At 37.5% G+C, this 23,659-nt stretch overlaps 1 protein-coding gene across 4 annotated transcripts; it reads right to left on the reverse strand.

The window, feature by feature from the left end:
* Positions 1-779: 779 nt before the first annotated feature.
* fbxl4 (F-box and leucine-rich repeat protein 4) lies at positions 780-22,930 on the reverse strand. 4 transcript variants are annotated; one of them, XM_053227692.1, is made up of 8 exons: positions 22,868-22,898; positions 19,251-19,685; positions 16,850-17,144; positions 13,839-14,083; positions 12,027-12,240; positions 8,430-8,501; positions 7,941-8,271; positions 780-7,714 (listed from the first exon to the last, which is right to left on the reverse strand). In XM_053227692.1, the coding sequence occupies exons 1-8, from the start codon at positions 22,885-22,887 to the stop codon at positions 7,551-7,553; spliced, it is 1,776 nt and encodes a 591-aa protein (XP_053083667.1). In that variant the 5' UTR covers positions 22,888-22,898; the 3' UTR covers positions 780-7,550. The 4 variants fall into 4 exon arrangements, with proteins under 4 accessions (XP_053083667.1, XP_026796713.3, XP_026796714.3 ...); XM_026940912.3 differs by having other exon boundaries at positions 781-7,714; positions 19,251-20,018; positions 22,868-22,930; XM_026940913.3 differs by lacking the exon at positions 22,868-22,898 and adding an exon at positions 22,652-22,861 and having other exon boundaries at positions 781-7,714; positions 19,251-20,018.
* Between the last annotated feature and the right edge of the window lie 729 nt (positions 22,931-23,659).

Genomic DNA, 23,659 nt, shown 5'->3' on the forward strand with positions numbered 1-23,659 from the left:
CAAAATAGGAATGAATATATAAAGGACTAAATATATACTAAAGGATTAAAGCACTGCTGCATCGATGAAAGACGGTTAAACTAAAAACATCGACTCAGAATTTCATTACAGAATAAATCTCAGTTGCCACTGAAGATCATGTCTTAATTACAAAGATGAATATGTAAGTCGCTAAGAGTGGATTTTTCCTTTAAGGGTTCTAGATATCACCTCATTTCTAAGAGCGTAAAGAGAAGCAGCACCTCTGAACATGACACTGACGGCCATTTTCAGAGGCCGGTGCTGGTTTTGTAGCTGCTGCCTTACCTGGAACCAAAACTGGTTCATTTCCAGCACATATGCTGCAGGTCTGGAACCAAGAACCTGTAATGTTAGGGATTTGAGCCTAACACTGTTTCATTGCCATGACATCCACTTGAGTAAATTTTTTTACATGGGATAATAAATATCCAAATAAATCAGTTATACATATATCTAGATTCTTTTATATTTTCTCTTTTATACTTGATGTATGAATTATGATTCTGTCTAAGTACTGTGTATATTAAAAAGTAAATGGATTGTCCATGAGTTCAAAAAAAAAAAGGTTAAAATAGCTTTTTTAAAATAAAATAATACAAATAAATAAATCTTCCATTTAATGTCTAAAATTTTTTACATTCAGGTCTTAAAATATGTAATGCTGAAAATTTTTTATAGAAAATATTATTTCTGAACATACAACTTTAACATTTATACAGTTTAGGACTGTTCATGACACAAGGACGTAAAAAAAAAAAAAAATCTTCCAAAAAACACAAATTTAAAAAAACAAACAAAAAAATAGTTTTAAAAAATCGAAGGCAATCCACAGAGTCTGGCACAAAAGCGTTTTTTTACTTAAAATTTTTTTTTTAATGTATAAAGTTATTAAAGATTATGAATGAAATAGTCTGTAGCGATACAGAAGTTTATGTTAATTTATAGTAAGTGATTTGGAGGTGATTTGCATCTTAAATTTTCCAAATAAATAAATAAATAAAATTTCCAAGAGCCTTACACTGACTGTCTGTAAGTGTGGTACTATGCATGAAAGGGTTAATATCACAGCAATGAGAGTGTGGGCAGAGGAAAGAAGAGCTAATGGCAATTTTAATACACTGAATAAACAGCTAAACGCAATAAAAACCTTTATTTGTCGTATGTGGTTAATCTTTGTCTACGGTGATGTCCGTGCTGTCCATAAACACTGCGGAATTTCACTTTGAGCTTTGAAAGCTAGAAGTACAACCTGTAAAGTCCTCTATGCTTGTTATAAATATATATTATATGCATAAATATAAAGTTTTTTCTGTACAGCCACATGATGATGTAATGGGTTTAGCTTTAAAATAGTGAAAAAAAAATGAGCAGGTTTCCTGAAACAGCTCCATCTTAGTGTCTGAAAAAAGTATCAGTGCTGCTGTCTCAGTCATTATGTAGTTATTGGGACACGTCCTAATCCACAGTAACTTCTTCCTGCTCACGTTTATATCAAGCTCAAGCATGGGGTTATGGTTAGGTTATGATTATCCTAAAGATGTTTCCATGATTCTTGATATATATTGAGTAAATTTCCTTGAATTGTAACTTAAAAAAAAAAAGAATTTTCTCTTAACAAACACTTTTTCAGGAATAACATCTGCAAATGAGAACAAATGATCCATTATACATATCATACCAATGTCCCTTGTTTTGATGCTTTCAGTGTCTAAAGTAGGGTCAGGTTTCATACCACAGTGTAGCACAGGTTTATAGCAAAGAAGAAAAGTGCACTTCTTAGGACAAATTAGGACACGACCGTCAATACAGTTACACATTACAAACTTACATCATCTTTCTAAACTGGTGATATATTGAATATCTGAATATCACATGCAAAATATCACTAAAATGTTATACATTGCATTTCATTTTTAAATATATTTTATAGCCTAGATATAAAGTTCATTTAGAGGACTTGGGGAAAGCCTAAGAAACAATTAAATCATTTCTAGTGTTTACATTTTCTCAGTCTATATCTACCTTTTATTATTATCAGAACCTATTTTTATTATTATTATTAAATTTTGTCCATTTGCCTGCCGTTTTTTTTTTTGTTTTGTTCTGCGACTCACACTGTTCTTTCGTTCATCATGGGTGTGTTTTTGAGTAATAAAACAAAAGGTGTGTGAGAGACTTTCTACTGAAACACATATTTGTGTGCTTGTCATCTTTCTCTGAACAAAAATTACTTATTTTTATACATTGTATTATTATACATTACCTTTTTATTGTGATACACAAGGAGAAAATCATTTTAAATATAAATTATTATTATCATCATTATTATCATTATTATTATTATTATTATTATTATACAAAGAATATTTTTACAGATTGTACATGTTGTTTTAATCACAACTTGTTGATGTTTTAATCACAAATTCATTAATTTTTTTTTCTTTCCATGTGCTCTCCAGGTCCATCACTGTCTCCTCCAGTACAACTGAAAAAAATTATCCTGAGACAGAAAATAGGGTTTCTTTTAAATAAAATTGTAAGTGTGGAACTCATTTTGTATTGTTTAGTGCCCCCTGGAGGAGAGTACCACACATTACAGCACAGCATCACAAACATTTACAAGCTTTGCTAGTTTGCCTCAACAGCAGTATAAATTTAGTTTGGATGCCATGTTAGTTTGGAGGCAGATAGAGTGATGGGAAAAGGCAGACACCTTTAAAATGCCTCTGAAATATTCAAACAATATTTAATAATATCACAATTTTTTTTGTACACAACGTTCCAAAGCAGCATGATCACCAGGCAAAGATCTTTTTAATGGACATGCTGGATAAAAAGGCAAGAGCGCTTGCATGTATGTGTGTTAGTCTCAGTTATTAACTGTGTTGTGTATCATTTAACACAGCCATATACTGTATATCAGATATTCAACAAATGTTAATGTTAATAAGTCCTCAATCATAACTCTATACATTTTAAATTCCACTGAAATATGAATTAATTCTTTAGAGTGAGCAATAATTTTAAAAATGTTATTTGACAGATATAATCTGATGTTCCGTTGATCTGCTCGCCTTTCTAGATGTTGCGCAGCCATAGCACAGCGATAGCACAGCCATAGCACAGCATGCTCACTTAGTGCCATAGTGTTATTATTAAACCTAGTGGTCAAAAATGGGAACTGCAACAAGCCCTAATAGAGGCCCAATGGGACAGGAATCACGCTGCCCCATGCTCACTCTATGAACATTTTCAGAGGAAGAGAAGCAGACGGAACAGTTAAAAACAGGGTTGCCAGGGTCTGGTTTTTATGCCAAATTGGGCTAGTTGAAAAATACTCCGTAGCCACCAAGAAAGCGAATAATCAGAATTTAATCTAACATTGTATCAAATATTTCTATGAACAAAGGCAATGTGTAAGTGCATATAGTGTGACTATGATGTACAGAAGCCTTTTTACTGTAAAATACACGGCAAAGTTTGGAAGTGGGAAAGGAGGATTATGAAGCGGATAACACCGTCCGTACATCAGAAATGCGCGCGCACCACGATGACCCACGCAAAGGCTGAGAAAAAGAAGAAAAATGTGTCTCCCTTTTCCAATGCTTGAATTCTTTAGGCTAATTTCAGGTATGTTTTGTGGTTTTAGGATGTAGTTGTGCTGGAAATTTTGCTGAAACCTGGCAACCCTGGTTAAGGAAATTACCTTTTGTGTTCACTTGGCTACTAGACTGTATGTTGTCGACTCTCTAAACTGCAACTCTAAAAATTCACCAGATAGTAGCCTATATCATAAGTCTGTCAAATTAATTTTGTTTGAGGCTATGTCGTTATTAATGTCATCCTGTGCCACCAAAGTCTACGGTCACAAGCCGCTGCTGCATCAGCATGTGTAGCATGTCATCAAAACATCATCTCTTCCCCTGGAGGAACTCGGCCTTACTATTATGAAACCATTTTGGTCGCGCCTTTTAGCAGGGGGTCTCATCATAAAACTATTACACACACACAAAGCAACACAAACACTGAAAGACAGATCGGCACGACTATTCATGATTGCAATTTTTAATTTTTTTTTTTTCAAAGTCGAGTCTTTCTAGCCTGTAATCATGCTGTGCCTCTTCCGAATAGCGAGCATGGTAAACAGAAGAGCTAGCTCTTTCATTCAAAGGCATACAAAACCTACAGTTTGTCCTTTTGTGTAATTTGTACTTTGATTGCACAGTTTGCTTAGTCTATTGACTTCAAGTTGCTCTGAAGGCATTTTGAGAAATCAGCGACTGAGAAAGTAATCCATATCATTCACATTTATTACAATCGCAGTTGTGTTTCTCATACACACACACACACACACACACACACAAACATACACTCTTTCATCTCTTCTTTAATATAAGGCACTGACACACTGTTTAGCATTCAGCATGTTATTCGAATGAAATGGAAGACCTTGCAATGAACACACACACACACACACACACACACACTGTTGATGGCACATGTTAACTCACAGCTTCAATAAATAATCCAATTCTTAGGTAACAAAACGCGAAAATAAAACCATCAGTAGTACAGAGCTGGGTTCAAAACACTGCCTGGATGTCCAAGAGATGTCCAAGTGCTATTTTTATTTCATCAGTGATTAAACACGTAATTTTCCTGTTAACCCTTACTATCCAAGAATTATTATCCATTGCTGTATTTCTGATATGCTCCTAAAAAATTATCTAAAAAATAAAAATCTGTATTCGGATAAAAATCACAATAACACAGCAGGTATTTATACTGTATGTCCTATAATACTTGTACAGCCACCAAATCAACCCTTCTAATCAGTACACCCCTCCCCCGACTGGTGCATGTATAGTCTAGGTTCGTGTTTGTCCTGTTAGTGTTGTAGATCGGTCCTGATAGGATGCCATCTATATTACAATATAGATATTTAAGATATTTAAGTTTAACTACTAAAATGAAAGCTTCATTCGTTTTACAGTAAATACTTGCGCCTGGTCTAGAAATAACTTCAAAGGGGGTGTTACCAAATTGTTTGCCGAGTCAGAACATTCAAACATTAACACGAGACAGTGTTGGGACAGTGTTAATCGTTTTAAGCCAAGTGCACACTACACGACTTCCAAAACCTCAGAATCAGACATGAGATATGTCTATCACTTTCTATTGACTTTGTCACTGTTTTGTAGGGAAACAAGAAAAAAAGATAAAGAAGAGCAAATGTTGTGGAAATATTGGTTGTGGAGATGTGGACAGTGCATAGTTTAAAAAAAAAAAAAAAAAGGTAACTGTTCTTATACTGCATGCCATCAGGAATCATGTCGTGTTATGCCATATATAGAAATATTGTTATTGTGCTTATATTTTGCCCTCTTGCTCCCACACAAACAGAAGGATGATAAACCGGATTCAGGGATCTGCTGCGCGTTCCAGCGGATGAATCTGATTTCCTCACATGCTCTCGTTGGCTGTTTCTCATCACTGCACTTGCAGCTAGGTACAGAGGGGTTGAACTATGCAATTCGATCAATTCAAACATGCTTGGAAAAAAATAGGAGCCTTGGTTGGTCGTTTGCAGAATGAGAAACTCGTAATGCTCATATTTGTCCCATAACTTTAAAGGGAAACACTGAAAATCACTCTTCCTGCATTTTTCTTTCAGAATGTGACTTTTCTCAGTGTTTTAGACAGAAAATTTCACAGGAAAGCCACTTTATAAGTTGTCTATAAGACAGAAATGTGTAGACAGAAGCCATGAGGTCAGGGACATTCAACCCCCAACAGGACCTTCCTGCTGTGCCATGTATGCCAAAAGGCCCAGTACAGTCTGCCTGGACATCTCCGGAAGAAGTACACGCAGCACTGTACTGAAGAAGAGATCAAGGTCACTGAGTTCCTTCAAAAGGGCAGATTCTGGAGATACTCTGAAATTGTCTCCATCTTCCAGAGCCATGATCCCTGTGGCAAGCTGATTAAAGATCTGCAGGAGAACGGGAACATGGTCACGGACTTGCCAAGTCAGCCAGAAGCTGTGGGTGCAGAGGATCCTGCACCCTCCTCAAGCCAGCCGATGGCCACAGGATCGGAGCGGTCTCTGCAGAGCACTGTTTAAACAATTATTGAGGGGAAAAAAAAAAAACTAAAATCCAACAAATCTAATTTGCATTCTACATTTATTATAGATTCAGCTGATTCCCAGATTCCCAGAATTGTAGTGCAACAGCAAGTTTGATACTAGTATTTAGTATTATAGTGAAGTATACTGTGTATTATTAGTATTAGGATTAGTATTATAGTGAAGCGTACTGTATAAAATAAATTTTAAAAAATTGTGTTGTCTGTACACTTTTCTTACTATATTACCTTCCCAACAGAGTTTTTCGACTGATGGTATTCTTAGTCCATGTGAACCTAGAGAACCAGTATCAGGATGTATTTACTGATAGAGACTTCAAATCACTTCTGTAAGTCGCTCTGGATAAGGGCGTCTGCCAAATGCCATGAATGTAAACGTAAATGGTGCTGAACTGTCGCCACGCGCCAAAATTAGCTGTCGAAGGGAAATGGGTTAAAACTGTGTAGTGTGCACTAGGCGTTGGACCTGATTTATAATTCTGTGTCTTCATATCTGTGAGCATTTGCAGGGATCGTGAGCAGGCGGTCGCACTTTTGTCCGTCAACGTAATGCAAACCTGTCCGCTAGGGGGCAGTGTTACAACACCTCGTACACTGCATTTAAGAATAATTTAAAGAAAAATTTGTTTGCCCGAAATGACCGCAACTGAATGACTATCATTCCTCAATTTATGTGATTTTTTTTTTTTAAAAAGATCACAGTTTATTATTATTTATTATTATTTTATCTTCACCTACATGTACTTGAGACAAAGAAGGCTTAATCGCAAATTCCTTTTTGCACTATATAGCATTAAGTTAGTTCATTTTTACACCAGACAATTATTATTCATTTTCAGTCTGAATGGCTCTTGGTTTGCGAGTTGCCTGTTGTTAAAAAAAATAAATAAATAAAAAATCAATATCTATTTCTTATGTTCATCAAAAGGAAACAATAGGAGTGTTAAAATGATTGTTCATATTTCAGAGAATTTGAGCTTACTTTGCACTGCGATGTAGATATGGATTTTGCTCTCTGCAAATAATAAAGGCAGAATTTAAAAAAAAAAAAAACCCTGAGATTACAAATGGCGACTTCAAGAAATTTGAAGAAAAAAAAAAAAAAGCGTGTAAATCAAGTCAAAAGTCGCAGGTGATTTCTAATAAACACAATGGATAAGAGAGAGCTGAGCTCCTGAGAGCTGGGTAATTTCTCATCCAGTATGGTGTGTGTGTGTGTGTGTGTGTGTGTGTATGTATTACAGCATCTCCTTTGACCCAGTATATCATGAAGTTCCAGTTTTGTGCTCATTGTGTGTTCATCTTGTGAACAGCAGACCACAGGGTTCTATTGTCCCACTGAGAAGAACATCATCAAAGTGAGTAGGGTTAAAGGTCAGGGGTCATTGGGTGAAGCTCTTTTTGATGGAGACGTTTGGGAAAAGTGCGCCGAGCTCCTGTACGGTCCGCGTGTCAATCTGCGAGCAGAAAGAAACGTCCAGCAGACGCAGGCGGGGACATGACTGGAGCAGCCTGCGTAGAGCAGCCGGGCTCACCAACCGTGTACCTGCATGTGCACACACACACACACACACACACACACACACACGCAGTGACTACACATTACAAACACCTCTGAATCCTTATTATGGACAAATGTGAAAGAGAATGTGTAACATGTTCTTCTCAGAGAAGACAATCCCATAATTCTGTGTGTCTGAAACAGAAGTGTAAAGTGTAACAGTGTTATACTGATCTGCAAAGTGTGTGTGTGTTTTAGTGTCTCTTCTCACCCAATATATCGAGGTGCTCCAGTGCAGGACAGTGTGTTGCGATGTGTTCCAGGTCTGCGTCACAGATATTGCGGTTAGCGGTGAGGTAGAGTCTGCGCAGGCGGCTCAGTCTGCGCGCTGCATGTCTGAATGAGGCAGATCCACCATGGAGGGCGGAGCCGCTGTGGAGGGCGGAGCTCCATCCCAGGTCGAGTTCCTCCAAACCGCTGCAGCCCGACACTAACTCTGCGAGGCCGCGCTCGCTCAGACTCCTGCAGCGCCACAAATCCAGAGACGCGAGGGAACGACAACGGGCGCTCAACACACTCACCACCACATCGTAGTCCTCAATCTAGAGACAGACAAAGAAGGACAGAACACTGCCACATCGTACGTCCAAAAGTTTAATTAATTCCAAAAAAGTTACAATGTGTGAACATTTCAGAATATTCCAAAGTGGAAGAAAAAGATGATTTCATCAAAAAACACTAAATAGCTACGAGAACTCACCATCACGCAGCTGCCCAGGTTGAGGTGTCGCAGTTCAGTACAGAAAGTCAGGATGCTCAATATGGCTGTTTGCTACACACACACACACACACACACACACAAAAAAAAAAAAGCAAAAGAGAGCATTTTTATTACGGACCACAATTTTGCAGCCTGTTTCACTGAGTAGAACCTCATTATTTCTTATTTATATACAACTATGCATTTGGAATATAGGCTTTTGCATCTTACTTATAGTAAAAATACACTGAAAAGTAAAGAATAACACTTGTGTATAGGAAAATAATCAACGACAGGGTGGTGTGATGTGGCCTGACATGAAGCAGAGCTACTGTTACCACCCTAAAGTTGATTATTTTCCAATAACGGCATCCAGAAATATTTTATTCCTCTTATTCCACAGCAATTTGACGATTACGATTTTTAATTTATTACTGCACGACATGTCACACTTTTATTTATTCATTTAGAGTTACATTTAATGTTGTGGAACGTCCAAGAAACGAGTGAGTTCTCTTATCAGTAAAGCTACAGCAGCTATAAACAGTCTTTCTGTCTTAAAAGTAATAACACCTAAATCCTACAGTGGAAAATGTACTGAATGTACTGAAACAAAGCTCTGACACTGGAGACTCCTTCCATCAATGTTAAATAACATCTCCTTACAGAAAGCTTCAGCGCATGCGCGACAATGTTTTTGTTAGAACGAGTGCATTAATATAAATCTCAGAGCTGCTGTTATAGAAAATGAATCAACACCTTCTGACCAGATTAATAAGTAAATATTCATATAAATCAGATCAAATTAAACATTATATTCGTGACTAATCAGGATGAGCTGAGCAGAATGTCGGATTAGTATTTACTAATACTGATGAAATGAAAGCTCGTGCACTCCGACTGTATTCATGAACCCTGAACCAAGAAGGCATGACAGAACAAACACTTCTTATTAAATAATTAAAGAAAACAGATCCGTGAACCGCAAAAGGCTGAGAAACTCTCGTTCTGAGGAGTAGAGATGTCAAAATAAAACTATTACATGACTTCATGGTCTGGCATGTATCACTGAGATTAAAAACACAGGGGTTTAAAATTTCAGAAAAAAAAAACACATCTTAATTTTCACACAGACTAGCTGAGTTAAAAACACGTCTGTTAAAGCACAGAGAACAGAGCTATTGTTCTGAGCTCGGGTTAAAACACGCCTCGTGTGAAGCGTGTGTGTGTATGTGTGCACTTGGGTGTGTGGTGATGTTTCTTTGACTGTACATCTCTTATTCTCCTGATGATGAAAAAAAGAAATGTGTTAATTATATCAGTGACAGCATAATAAGATGATTTGAGAGTGGAATAGATATAGCTTACACAGATAGTGTGTGTGTGTGTGTGTGTGTGTGTGCGCACATAAGTAAATAACACCCCAAAACACCATGCGAAAAGATCAGTTGTGTACTACAAAAGGGGGCATTAAGAGGCCACAACAGCCCTGTATCTCCTCTGTGCAAGATAACACCAATCTGGTGCAGCGTTTATAGTTATTGTAGCAAAACACTTATCAATATGACTGATATCTAATGATTCAGGCCAGGCCAACTGTAACATAATCATAAATATATACAGTCAGGTCCATAAGTATTTAGACAGTGACACAATTTTCATAATTTTGCCTCTGTACACCACCACAATGGATTTGAAATGAAGCAATGAAGTGTAGACTTTCAGCTTTAATTCAAGGGGTTTAACTAAAATGTTGCATTAACTGTTTAGGAATTACAGCCATTTTTTTTTTTTACATAAGCCATTCATGAGGGCTTTGACAATATATTCCTACCTCCTCCAGAGTGTTCTTGACTTGGCTAGATGTTGTGAAGGAGTTTTTCTTCACCAAGAAAAGAATTCTGCGATCATCCACTTTAGTTGTTTTCCGTGGTCTTCCAGGCCTTTTGTTGCTGCTGAGCTCGCCAGTGCATTGCTTCTTTTTAAGAAAGTACCAAATTGTTGATTTGGCCACTCCTAAAGTTTCTGCTCTCTCTTCTCTGATAGGTCTGTTTTGTTTTTTTCAGCCTAATAATGGCCACTTTGACTTTCTTCAACACCTCTTTGGACTGCATGTTGAGAGTTCCCATGAACAGCTAATAAATGCAAATTCTACACTTGGAATCAACTCCAGACCTTTTATCTCCTTAATTTGTCATGAAATAATGAGGAAACAGAACACATCTGGCCATGAAACTGCTTATCAGTCAGTTGCCCCATTACTTTTGAGCCTGTGAAAATGGCTGTAACTACTAAACGGTTAATGCAATATTTTTGTTAAAGCCCCTGAATTAAAGCTGAGAGTCTACACTTCAATCACATCTTGATTGCTTCATTTCAAATCCATTGTGGTCAAATTGCTTCACTTGAAATCCACAGCGCAGTCAGTTTTCAACTTTCAATCCTGACGCATGGATCATGACTGCACTCCTACTTTCACCACTACAAAGATTCGCACTTCTGCTGATTCTCTATTCTGATTGGTCAGAAGGTATGGATTCATATTCTAGAACAGCAGCTCTTATGGTAGTTCCGGCTGCAAGGCAAATCACAGGTTTATGTCAATGCACTTGTTATCATTTCTATAGGAATACACAAGGACCTGTAATAAAAAAACGCCCCATCCATCCATCCATCCATTTTCCATATCGCTTATCCTTACAGAGGGTTGCAGGGTAACCTGGAGCCTATCCCAGGGGACTTGCGGCACAAGGCAGGGGGACACCCTAGCACAATCACACACATATTCACTCATCCATTCACACACTATGGACAAACTGGAAAAGCCAATCGGCCTACAACGCATGTCTTTGGAATGGGGAGGAAACCTGAGTACCCGGAGGAAATCCCCGAAGCACGGGGAGAACATGCAAACTCCACGCACACAGGGACTTGCATAACAGATGATCCATACAGTATAAACAGATTTTTAAAAAAAAAAAAAAAGTGTGTAAATGCTGAGAGTGTGCAGCTTTCTGTGAGGAGATGTTTATTTCACATTTTTGGAAGGAGTCTCCAGGTTCAGTGTTTTGTAACAGTCAGAGATAAAGCTGTAATTTTAGGTTTTCCAACATGAAAAGTCTGGCTTTCTGCTTCCTCTGTAACATGACATTCCAGAACATTAACTGTAGCTATAAATTGATTAAAAATGCATAACATGTAGGTCTTCAATAAATAAAACTGCTTGCGTTGGCAAATTACTGTGGTATAAATGTACTGTTTTATTCCTTACTTAAAATATAACATCAGAGGATATCCACAAGAAAAATGCCGTTACGTTGAAAGTCAGAATAGCAAATAGATAAGTGATATTTTTTATGTCTGAGCAGTGCTTCAAATCTAGTTAAATCTGATTAAAATAATTAAATCAGATTAAATAAGTAAATGCCTGGCTAGGACAGATTTAAAGAAACGTGTCGCTCTTGGAGACAGCAATCCCATAATTCTGTTCAGACTGAACATGAGAGAGTGATAAACATAGGAGTCAGAAATGTTCGAGTTGGATGTTTGTGTTCATACGTTCACTGTTGCTAACGTAACAGCACCAGGGCCGCTCACCTCGATCTTGGTGCGGTACAGGACGAGTCGGCGCAGACGTGTGAGTTTAGCGATTTGGTTGAATGCCTGAGGTTCGAGACGGTCGCACGATGCCAGATCGAGCTCCTGAAGGCTCGTGCACGTCTGTGCGATCACCTCCAAACACATTTCGTTCAGGAAGTGACAACAGGACAGCTCCAAGGACACCAAGCCTGCTCCGCACGCCCTGATAAAACTGAGACAGAGAGAGAGAACGATAGAGTGAGAGAGAGAAGTGGAAAAACACTATGAACAGTCATGCAAAAGAGATGCAGCCACTGGCTATGTTTACATGCACATAAGATTCCCTTTAAGGTCTCTATTCGGGTTGCAGCCGTATTCCCAATACGATGTTTATGTGCGTACAGGCATCGGAATATTCCTGTATACATGGTTGTTGTAAGCAAGCCTGAGTCGCCATTCCTAAATACCTAGCCTACAGCTAAGCATCTGTTAGCACCCACAATTCCTTGCAGACTGAGCATGTGCATATATCTCCTTTCAGCGGATTTTCTGAATAAGGTGTTTACTTGCAACAAATTTCTGATTCAAACAGGCATATTCCAGGGGAGGGAATCGGAATTTGGGGAATCATTGGGGAATATTGTCTTAATCTGAATCGGGCAATCAGATTGCAGCATTTACATGACTCAATACTAATTAGAATATTGCCAAATTCCGATTAATATCAGAATATTGACGTGTATGTAAACATAGCTAGTGTTAGCCAGCTAATTAGTATGTCTCAGTACAGGTACACGCTTTTGCTACACACTCAAAAGTATATACTTTTTCTTCACTAAAAGAGTACACACTTTTAGTACATAGTATAAGTACGTGAAATATATAATTTAATTTACCGTTCCTTTGATTTATTTTTCCACATTTCGTTTACTCTTCTCCAAAATGTACACGGAGTTGTGGGCAATATTATCTGAAAAAGTATCCACGGTTCCACACTTTGAAAATTTACCCGAAATAGTAGACCATCCGGGTAACTTCAGGATACTCATTTCAAAATACTATGATTCGGGACACACTAATTCTAATCTCGGATACTATTTAGGACGGATAGTAGACGAATTGAGACTCGGGGATGGTCCCCATTTACTCTGTCGAGAAAGAAGGGTTCACTAAGTTGCGCAAAAATAGTAACAGCGCCATCTATAGCAAATAGTTCAAACAATGTTTTTTTTTTAAATATCTTTTCTTTTTATTTAAAAGAAGAATTGTTTGCACTATTTGCTATAGATGGTGCTGCTACTATTTTTTCAAAGTCCATTCTAATAAATAAAAACTTCATAAATTGCGTAAATTTTCAATTGCATTATGTAAGAACATAAAAAAAAAATCAAAATAGTAAAAATTTTGAAAAAAATTGAAAAAATGAACGATTCTCAAAAAAATTCTTGAAAAAAAAAAAAAAATCAAGATTTTTTTTTTTTTTTTTGCAATATCACCCAGCATTACTAGTTTTAGTCAGTATTTTGGTGATAGTACATGGTCAATTTTGCAATGAGACGATCAAATTTAAGCTCTGCCATTGCATTTGTGCATTTGTGAACCTTGAGCGTGGAGAACCTTCATGTTCTCAACAAGCAATACTTGTTAATATGAACTCTATAAGAACCCTTGTTCTTTTCAAACTCTAGTTTTTGGGACATAATCAGGTGAAAAATGATCCCAAAAATTGATAATAATTACAAAATTGGACAGGAAAAAGGAATCATATAGTAAGCAGTGAAAGGTGATTATCATGATGTAATATCGGTGCTACATCTTAAATCATCTCACCTGCAGAATCCGATGGGCGTGACGCCTCCTCTGTTTCCAGTCCAGGACATGTTGAGGCGCTGCAGGAGAGCGCAGCGGGATTGTAAGTGTGCCAGAGACAGATCGTTCAAGCGGAACCAATATGGCTGCAGGCTGAGCTGAATGTACTGCAGCGGGTCGTAACAGTGGCGCTGTAGGAGCTTACAGCTCTGAGCCAGACGACACAAATCTGGCACGGCCAGGTGACTCACAATCAACTGGATCAGCTGGGGAAAGACACAGTGGATTTATTATTATGGCACCAGCAGTTTGCTGTTTTTCTAGGCCACAAGCACCTTTGCACTGGTCAAAAATGAATTTCTGAGCTGACGCGGGTGAAGCGGTGAAATCCACCAGTGCAGTGGAATTTTCGAACCAACTTTGGTCATGTTTTACCACCTCAAGCACAGAATTATACGTTTGTGATTGATCACTATTTATGTCACACCACTTAAACATAAATAGTCAACTTCATCCAAATGCAATAGAATTCATTATTTTCTCAGTAACAGATAAGAACAAACAACTCACATGTGGCTTTTAAAGATCAATTCAGACACAAGGACTTCATGACGTGTCTTTTAGTTGCATATAAGCTTCTATTTCAACCAGCTTTGGAGTTTAGATACATGGACATTTATGTAAACTCCATAGAAATCCATCTGATTCTATAAAAAAATTGCATTACTCTATTAAATTAACCAGTTTATTTACATAACAGTCAACATTATAATACTGTTATGATACCAGTAACACTCTCAGTCATATTTGCACTTCACTAATTCAGGTTATTTAAATTATAGGTTCCCAGATTACCCCTTATCCTGCCGGGAGCCTAAGAAAGCAAAATCGGCCATGCTCTCTGGGTGGGTGGGATCTCATACTTTCTCCTCCCTGTCAGTCATAACAACGCTAGCCAATCATGGGCATCCATGAGCTCATGTATGTGGAAGAGGGCAGATAGCGCTGTCCTCCAAGTGTGTTATACTGTCCTATGCCCAGGAATTTATATATATTTATTTAAACCTGAAAATAAAGCTCAGAGAGTTTAGTACAAATATACATATTTACAACTCAGATAGATGATGATGTCGTTTGTTCCACAGTGCTGTTCTGTTGCTTGATCGACAGTTAAAATCAATGAATAATATAATACGAATTAGACTGTTGTATAATATGATATGGCTTCAATCATGTGCTGTAAGACTGTCGTTAATGCGTGTTTGTATAGCTGCATGCTCAATTTGTTCATCATAAAACAGAAACAAAACTTAGCAGACACAACTAAATGTCACCAGAATACATGTTTCTGTCTGTGGTGTTAAAAACATACAGGGAGGAATAAATAATGATGCCGCAAGTGTGTGTTCTGGGATTACAACAGTGGTCTAATATTACTGAGAAATAAGAAGCCCTGGGAAACAATACACTCAAGAATCCTGTAGCTAATCTCTAAACAAGCAGGAGCGTGTCAAACACAGTGTCAGCTGGCACCTAATAGCTGTATAGCATTACAGATGTAATAAAGTGCTAGCGGTTTGGCTATAAGATCTGAGCCGGGCTAGCAGAACACATCATGCTGCTATTTCTAAAGTGACGTCCTAATTATCCAAAAATGATGCTACACATGATATAATAAGGAGTCAAGTCGGGACTTGAAGCGCATTGTGTTGAAAGCATCCAACAAAGAAGCACAACCATTTTGGATCTCGTTCGTAAAGCACTGATGTCTTAAAAATGAACTGAATTGACCTCTCCTGCGTGACGAGAAGCCGATTAGAGGCCTAAAGCCTAACGTTAAAGTAACAGAGCTGAAAGATCGTCCACTTTTTCAGCAGCCATGTTTCTCTTCCATTTATTACATTAATAGAATTGAAAATAGAAATACCATTTAAAAGACAAGGCTAAATGTTTAACCATCGCTTGACGAGACAGTCTCAGAAGACGTTTTCATTATGGCTAATAATATCACCGCTGTTGAATTCTCAATTCTGATTGGTCAGAAAGTGTTGATTCATTTAATATAGCAGCAGTTCCAACAGGAGTGTTTAATTTAAATAATATGTTTATATTAATGTGCTTGTTCTGATACGTTGCTGTTTTTATAGTAATAAGACATTCACAGGAACTTTTTTGAAAATGTGTTATTGAAGAATAACACAAGAAAAATTTATTTTGAATTTTTTTTTTTTTTTTTTTAATCATTTATGAAAGGCGTCTTATCTTTATGGATGAAGTTTTCCACCACAGGAAAGTCTTCAGGACAGAGAACGGAGTAGAAAAAAATGTCTCTGCCTATTGTACTACTTAATTTCAACATCAATAGATCCACTGAATTTAATTTTTTTTTTTTTTAACCTGGGATCCCTGCACAAGCAACAATAAAAAAAAATTGTAAGCTTACATCATGCCTATAATAAACATTGAAATAAGCCTATGCTTATTGATCTTCAATAAACTTCAGCATAAACTTCATTTCCTTTCATGTTATTGATTAACGTTAATGCTGCAACTGGACTAATAATTTTAATTAGGCAGAAAGAAATGATTGCGACAACAGCATGTGTGTTTTTTTTTTTTTTTGAGTAAACAAAAATACAAAACCTTTCTTTTATTTATTAATTTTTTTTTTATATTGAGCGATTTCTATTCTTGGGTGATATTTCCTAAAAAAAAAATGACATTGAGGAATGACATCATTACTTCCAGATCCTCACTCTTGAGGTCTGTAGCATTATAAATTTGTGCTATACTGCTACATGTGTTATAAACTTATCATTAGGCATGTGCTGATGTTCCATTTGACGTATTCTGCCCAGGTAGCATTTTGAAAAGACATGTAGTCTAACAGTTTGTAAAATTTTGGACAAATCTGAAGGCATCCTGGAAGTGTTCTTCATGAAGAACCCTATAATTCCAGTGGCAATCTATCCGTTTGCACTAGAAGGTCACGATAATATCATTTGCTGTGATGCAGTGTCAGTTATCGTCACCTCATATGGTAGTTTGTCGAAGTAGCCGTTGCCCAGGTTGACATCGTTGCTGGGCATGTCGCTGTCCTTGCTGGGTTTGGTTTTGGCGATGATGGATGTGGGGATGCTGCTGACGTGGTTGCGCACGCCGCGCAGCACAATGGCGTCCAGCTCGGTGTAATAATCCAGTAGAGAACTGTTTACTTCCAAACGCAGTAAATTAGTGGCAAAGCTAATCTGACGGATGGGGGGGCAAAACTGACGCGCCTGAGGACTGGTGACTTTGGTGGGCTCCCCCGCCCACAGCACCTCCCATCTGCACACATGAACAAGAAGACATCATCACAACATTGCCTGTTACTCATACATAGTCATAGAAAGACTAGAAAACACACTTCATTGACTTCATTCCCATCATCGTTATCGGTATGCTACTGCAATGAAGAGTTTGTCAAAATAGTAACAGGAAACCATAGTTGGTGTACAACTTGGACAACCTAGACACTACAGTAATATGTTATTGTTGTTGGAACATTGTTATTGTGATTGGAAAGACACCACATTGGCAGCTGAAAGCTTCACTAGCGCTACAATTTCGTTAGAGATCCGAATCCAGAACCATCAATACACTGGTTGAGAACCTGTGTCCATTTTCCATCACATTTCCATTACAAGTTCTTTGGAGCATGTAGGGTAAATACAGGCTAACTGATTCCTAAAACACCATTCAATATAATAATCAAAGTTGATTTTCTTTAACATAAAAAAGCAGCCATGTAGTTTACTTTATGCAGAGATGCGCGTGATGCTGTCGGTTGTCCACCTCACTGGGCTATTAAGCATGAGACAGTGAGTTTGTGGGCCTGCAGTAACTGTAACAGTCGACCCACGTTAATTCAAGGGAGCCAATACTTTAATCTTGTTGAAAGATTAGATTATACATATTACACCCTGTGTAGTGAGTATAGACAGCGAATAGAAAGATAACGGAAAAGAGAATGAATATCACAGGCACTACACTATTACTATAGGGCACAGTAGACAGAAGGATCATCAGGACAACTCTTTGAAGGCTGCGTTTGATAAATCAATGTACTGAACAATTTCTAATTCAGAACATTCGTTCTTAGGTAGCCTACAGTCACATGGAAATGGAAATAATGCTAAAATGCGGGCTTGAGTGGAAAAGTGCTATAGGTATAACAGATAGCGTTTCATGTTTATATATTATGTAGTACTCTAGTGCATTGGTTCTCAAAGTGGGGACCCCCTGGGGTAGTGGTGTGCATCAGGACTGGGAGGTGTTTACTGCTAATATTCATTTATAACTGCATTTATAACAGTAACTGCTTTATGTGGTTCAAATTACTTATTTGTTTATATTTTGACAACCAACTAAATTCGGCATAAAATATCATAAGAGGTGCCAACAATAATAAGTGTGGGAGCAGGAGGGATCGGTGAAACGTTCTGCATGAGTGGGTGGGACTGGTCAAGTTTGTTTGCAGATGCGAGCGTGATTTGATCAGGATTCCAGCAGGCGTGGAATTAAAAAAACAGTCCGGGCTCCTGTGTGGAGCAACAGAAAAGCGTTCACCATATTAATGCCATAGCCATATGTTGTCGTGCTCTTGAGGAGGGAGGGATGGCATTACTGTCTTCCCGCCTGTCAATCAGAGCAACGCTACCCAATCACGGTTGTCTGTGAGCTCATGTATGTAAAACAGGGTAGATAGTGCTTTCCTCCGCGTGTCCAGAAGTTCATAAATATGCACTGGTTAACGGTTGATAGTCATCGTGTAACAGGCAAGAGTTAGCTAGTGGGTGGGAACTGGTGAGACCAAATTGGCAAGAAAATGGGGGGAAACATTCCTGCGCACATCCCTACACACAGGTCCCTGAAATATAGAGCCAAGGAGTGCATGAATTTTTTTTATTTAGTTGCACTGCTGGAAATCACAACCAACCATTACCGTTACATTTATTGGGTATTTATAGTTATTAACTTGTTTGATTTGGTTTCATCCAAACCTCAATAACTCACAAAACAATTCAGCCTATAAATAATGTCAACTTGGATCTAATGCAATCTGTCCATGGAAAGTGTAGAAATAAAAAGCTCTAACAAATAATAATAAGCAATAATATCACTGTACATAATTTATTGTATTATTGTGAACAATGAGCCTAATATTTGAATAGTTGGATTACGGTAATAAGAAATCTGTTTTGAGGGAGGTCTGTGAAATTTATTTTCCAGTTAAAGGAGTCTAGTAGGAGCTCTAGTTAGCTTTACAGGATCTTACTCTAAGGTTTCTTCATCATAGCTCCACTGATGTGTGTAAAGCTGCCTTGAGAGAGTAATGAATAAAAAAAAAAATCATTGTAAAATATTTTTTTCTTTGTATTCTCTTTCATTCACCTGACATCAGTCGTGTGGTTTTCAGCGTAGGGGTTAAGTGAGCAGGCGAGGATTTGGACGATGGCCCCGGGGTGGTACGTCTCCAGAACGGTGACGGCGGTGGGGAAAACCTGCTCCTCGAACGCCACCTCGAGGAAATCTCGGCTGTGGAAGGAGCATGGCGTGCGGCTGAAACTCAGCTCTACGCGCTCGTCCTCCCACCAGCGTCCGTACGTGCGGAACACAGCCGTGTGCGTGAAGTCCCCTGAGCTCGGGAACACGCTGGGGGCTCCGGCTGCGTTCCACATGGTGTACGACATGCTCCCTTCGCCGCCGTAATGCGAGCTGAAGTCCAGTACTTCCTTGCCGTACTGGTCCAACTCTGCCTCCATCTTCGTGGCGATGGGAAGATCTGTGCGTCCGCAGGGAAATGCAGCATCGTTGCGTGAGCCGCTCCTGCACCGACGCCAGTGCACAAACACGAAGGAAGACACGCCCAGAAGAGAGAGCATTTGGAAGGTATGGAGCACAGGCAATATAGGAAGTGTGCAAACTAAGTGAAAGGGGAGCTATACATTATATAAGGCTATTTAGCTACAACTAAGCTACTTTCTAGAGAACATTGGCACTTAGATGAGTTTTATTTATTATAACATATATACATAACTATATCATAAGCTACATTATGTGCTGAGAAGCGTAAAATAGGGAGCCTGGGGAACACACAGGGGACACGGGGTGGTGGTGGCAAGGTGTCTACATTCCTACAGGCCGAGTTGCATGCATGACCTGCGAGACAAACACACACACACACACACACACACACACACACACACACACACACACACACAGTGAGAGAGTTAGAACAGCAACATTACAGCACACCAAGCCTCATCAGATCTTCATGTATGACATATTTTTAGTTTTATTTGATTTTATTTCCTTGTGTCTGTAAACGTGTCTTTACACAGCTTTACATAGACCACGAACAGGACACAACAAGCATTGTTAACTACAACACAGACATTTTCATTCTTTTACAGGCAGCTTCAGAATTATTGGCACCCTTCAAGAACACAAACAAAAATTATGACTTACAATCAACATTATATATACACATTATATACAGTATTTCAAATTTTCAACCTCAACCTCAAACTAACAACGCTGACCTGATAACTCACTGTAAAATATGGTGGTGGATCAATGTAAGTACCAGAATATCTCAGCACAATACCTGGTTGCCACTGCCAGGAGGTCAAAACCTCGAATTAGATGATTCCTTTAACAAAATAATGACCCAAAACACAAAATTGGTTTTGCAACGGTAACTTCGGTGTCTGGATTTGAGCCGTAATAAAGACGTGGTCTGGATTAAAGATGCACAAATCTAAGAATCTAATAGAGCTTGAAGAAAGCTCTACCTTTACAAAAAAAAAGGCTTAGTGCTATTATTCTGTCAGAGAATTCTCCATATTAACTGAAGGAGTGTTTTTTAATTTAGAAAGCAGAATTTTACAGAAAATATTTACAATACTTAAGAAAATTTTATGCTTGAAATAAAGTATCGCTAAAATAATACTATAAAGGATGTCCATATGTTTAGGCTCTAAGAAGGGTGCCAATATTTTGAGTTGACTGTAACTACATTTAGCTTGGGTAAGGTTAAACAGTCCAGCAAGCAATTCACTAAGTAAGGAATGAAACACAAAAGGGCATGCTGTTATAGGAAAACAATTAACGACAGGGTTGCACATGTAGCTCGAAGCAAAGTAAAATTGTTAGCACCCTGAAGTTGATTAATATCCAAAAACAGCATATCCTGAAGTGTTTTATTCCTCTTAAACAACAGCAATTTGCCAACAATTACATTCTGTAAGAATTAAAGAGCTTCATGCCATACTTTCACTTGTCTACAGTTATGTTTAATGTTGTAGAACGTCCACGAGATTCGTTATTTCCCGTTATCAGTTATGTCGTAGCAGCTATAAACTGTCGTTCTCTCACCAGCCTCACTTTTTTTTTCTCTCTTGAAGTTAAAAAATTCAAATCATCATGTTAATGACTGTTCTAAAGCTTTGAGACTGGAGACTCCATCGAGTCAAGTGCGGTATTTTTGTATAACAACTCGGGCTGGAGTGGTTTATTGCGCTTATACCACAGCGATTTGTCAACGATTACAATGTTTAATTTATTAACAAACAACACGTCACATGTTTTACACTTTATAGTTAGAGTTAATGGTGTGGAACGTCTAAGAGGCAAGTTAGTTCCTGTTCTGATCTACGTTATAGCTGCGATAAACAGTCATTCATTCATTCAGCAGCCTCCTTCTCTCTCTCTCTTTCTCTTTCTTTTCAAAAGCCTGTCATTTTACTGAGAAATCAGAAAGCGTAAACTCCTCTGTCCTGTAGCTTTTCAACCGAGACTTCTTCCATAAATGTTAAATAAATGTCATCATGTTTTTCTTTATTAAACAACACTTAAAAAAATAAAAGAAAGAAAAAAAATATGTTTATTGTTAGTCGCAGATTATGTGGAGCATCCGGCATAGGAGTCCCTGTGAATGAGCTGTTGCTATAGAAACGATAACATTATTAGAACAAGCACATTAATATTAATCTAGCGTTAACGTTACAGCTGGAACTACTTTCCGAGCCGTGCTGTTACACACCTTCTGACCAATCAGATTCAAGCATTTAACTGCGCTGTGGTATAAGTTTTTTTAAAAATACATTTATTATTAGTCTTAGATATGTGAAACGTCCACTGTACAAGTCACTGTGAATCAGTGGTTACTATAGAAATGATGCTGTATTAGAACAAGCGCTTTAATATTAACCTAGCGTTCACGTTAAAGCTGGAACTACTTTCCAGCTGCGCTGTGGTATTAATTTTTTTTTTTTTTTAATACATTTATTATTAGCCTTAGATTATACGAAGCGTCCATGGTCCAAGTCACTGTGAATTAGTTGTTCCTATAGAAACGTTGACGTATTAGAACAAGCGCATTAATATACGCCTGTGATTTGACCTACAGCCGGAACTACTTTCAGAGCAGCTGTTCTAGAAAATAAACCAACTGACCAATCAGAATCGAGCATTCAACAGTTTTAGAAAGTGGATCATTTAACTAACCCTCATGCACAACACGTAAAGATTTGGGGAAAAAAAAACAAAAACAAAACAGAACTTAGATGTCAATTTACTTTTTTTACTTGTGATAATAAAGTGCTTAGGACTGTATTTAACATTAGCGCTGATGCTAATTTTAATAGGAGCCTATCTAGTTTTTAAATTAGCAACGTATTTTTTTTGCTAGCGAGATTACTAAACAAAATTTTAAAAAGAATACAATAAAAACCAGCTTTTGTGACCAAAACAGTGATATAATCCGGCTGTAAGAGAGGAGAACAGTTCACCTGTGCAGTGTCAAATCAGCAGAATTAAGGAGCAGCTTCTCAGTAAGCTAAACGGCTAAGAGCAAAGCAGCAACACGGCTAATAACTTACAGCGACTCAGACTCCGGAAACCGGAAGTCCATCTCTACTTCCCTCTGTCCCTCTACACATATATTCAACTATAGTCAATACGCGAATTTACGACTATTTACATACATATATATTATAGATACTCACGTGTCATTGCAGTCGCTCATATTGTTTACTTCCTATATCCACATCCGGGGAAGCGGTTTACGCGCTAAGCATTGTGGGATTTGTAGTTCATGTCGAGCTTAGTAAATGATTCTGCTTGCATAAATCATAGAAATAAAGCTGCACGGGAGAAGTGCAGCACTGTGTAGAAATAAAAGAATGATTAAAAAAAAACATAATAAGAAAAAAAAAACCAAAAACATATTCTCTATGTAATCATCATATATTTATTTATATAATAAATAAATTAATTGATATATTAAATATTATAATAATAATAATAAATGTAAAAAAATTTAATAAAATGTAAAAAAAAATAAAAATATAGAAAATAATAAACATAATAAAATATAATAAATGTAATTATAATTATATAATATATATATATATATATATATATATATATATATATATATATATATATATATATATATACACACACACACACACACACACATATATATATATAGCGATATTATAAAAATGATATTCTAAAATTAAGACTATTTTTTTCTTTAACAATTTGTGGTCACATTCTACTGAGTCTATTTATATAACTGAAATTATTTGTTTTATTATATAATTTTTATATTTTTATATGCACAGTATGCAGTAAACAGATAAACATGAATGGATGCAGTAGTTTGCGTACTGTTTAAATCTTTAATGAAGACGGTTTATATTTATAGGCCTGTAGTAAAGTAGTCTACAGTATACCATCATTCAAAAACCCAGAACCTGTGTGTGTGTATGTGTGTGTGTGTGTGTGTGTGT

The sequence above is a fragment of the Pangasianodon hypophthalmus genome, chromosome 21 (assembly GCF_027358585.1).
Source record: "Pangasianodon hypophthalmus isolate fPanHyp1 chromosome 21, fPanHyp1.pri, whole genome shotgun sequence".
NCBI classification, from domain to species: Eukaryota; Metazoa; Chordata; class Actinopteri; order Siluriformes; family Pangasiidae; genus Pangasianodon; species Pangasianodon hypophthalmus.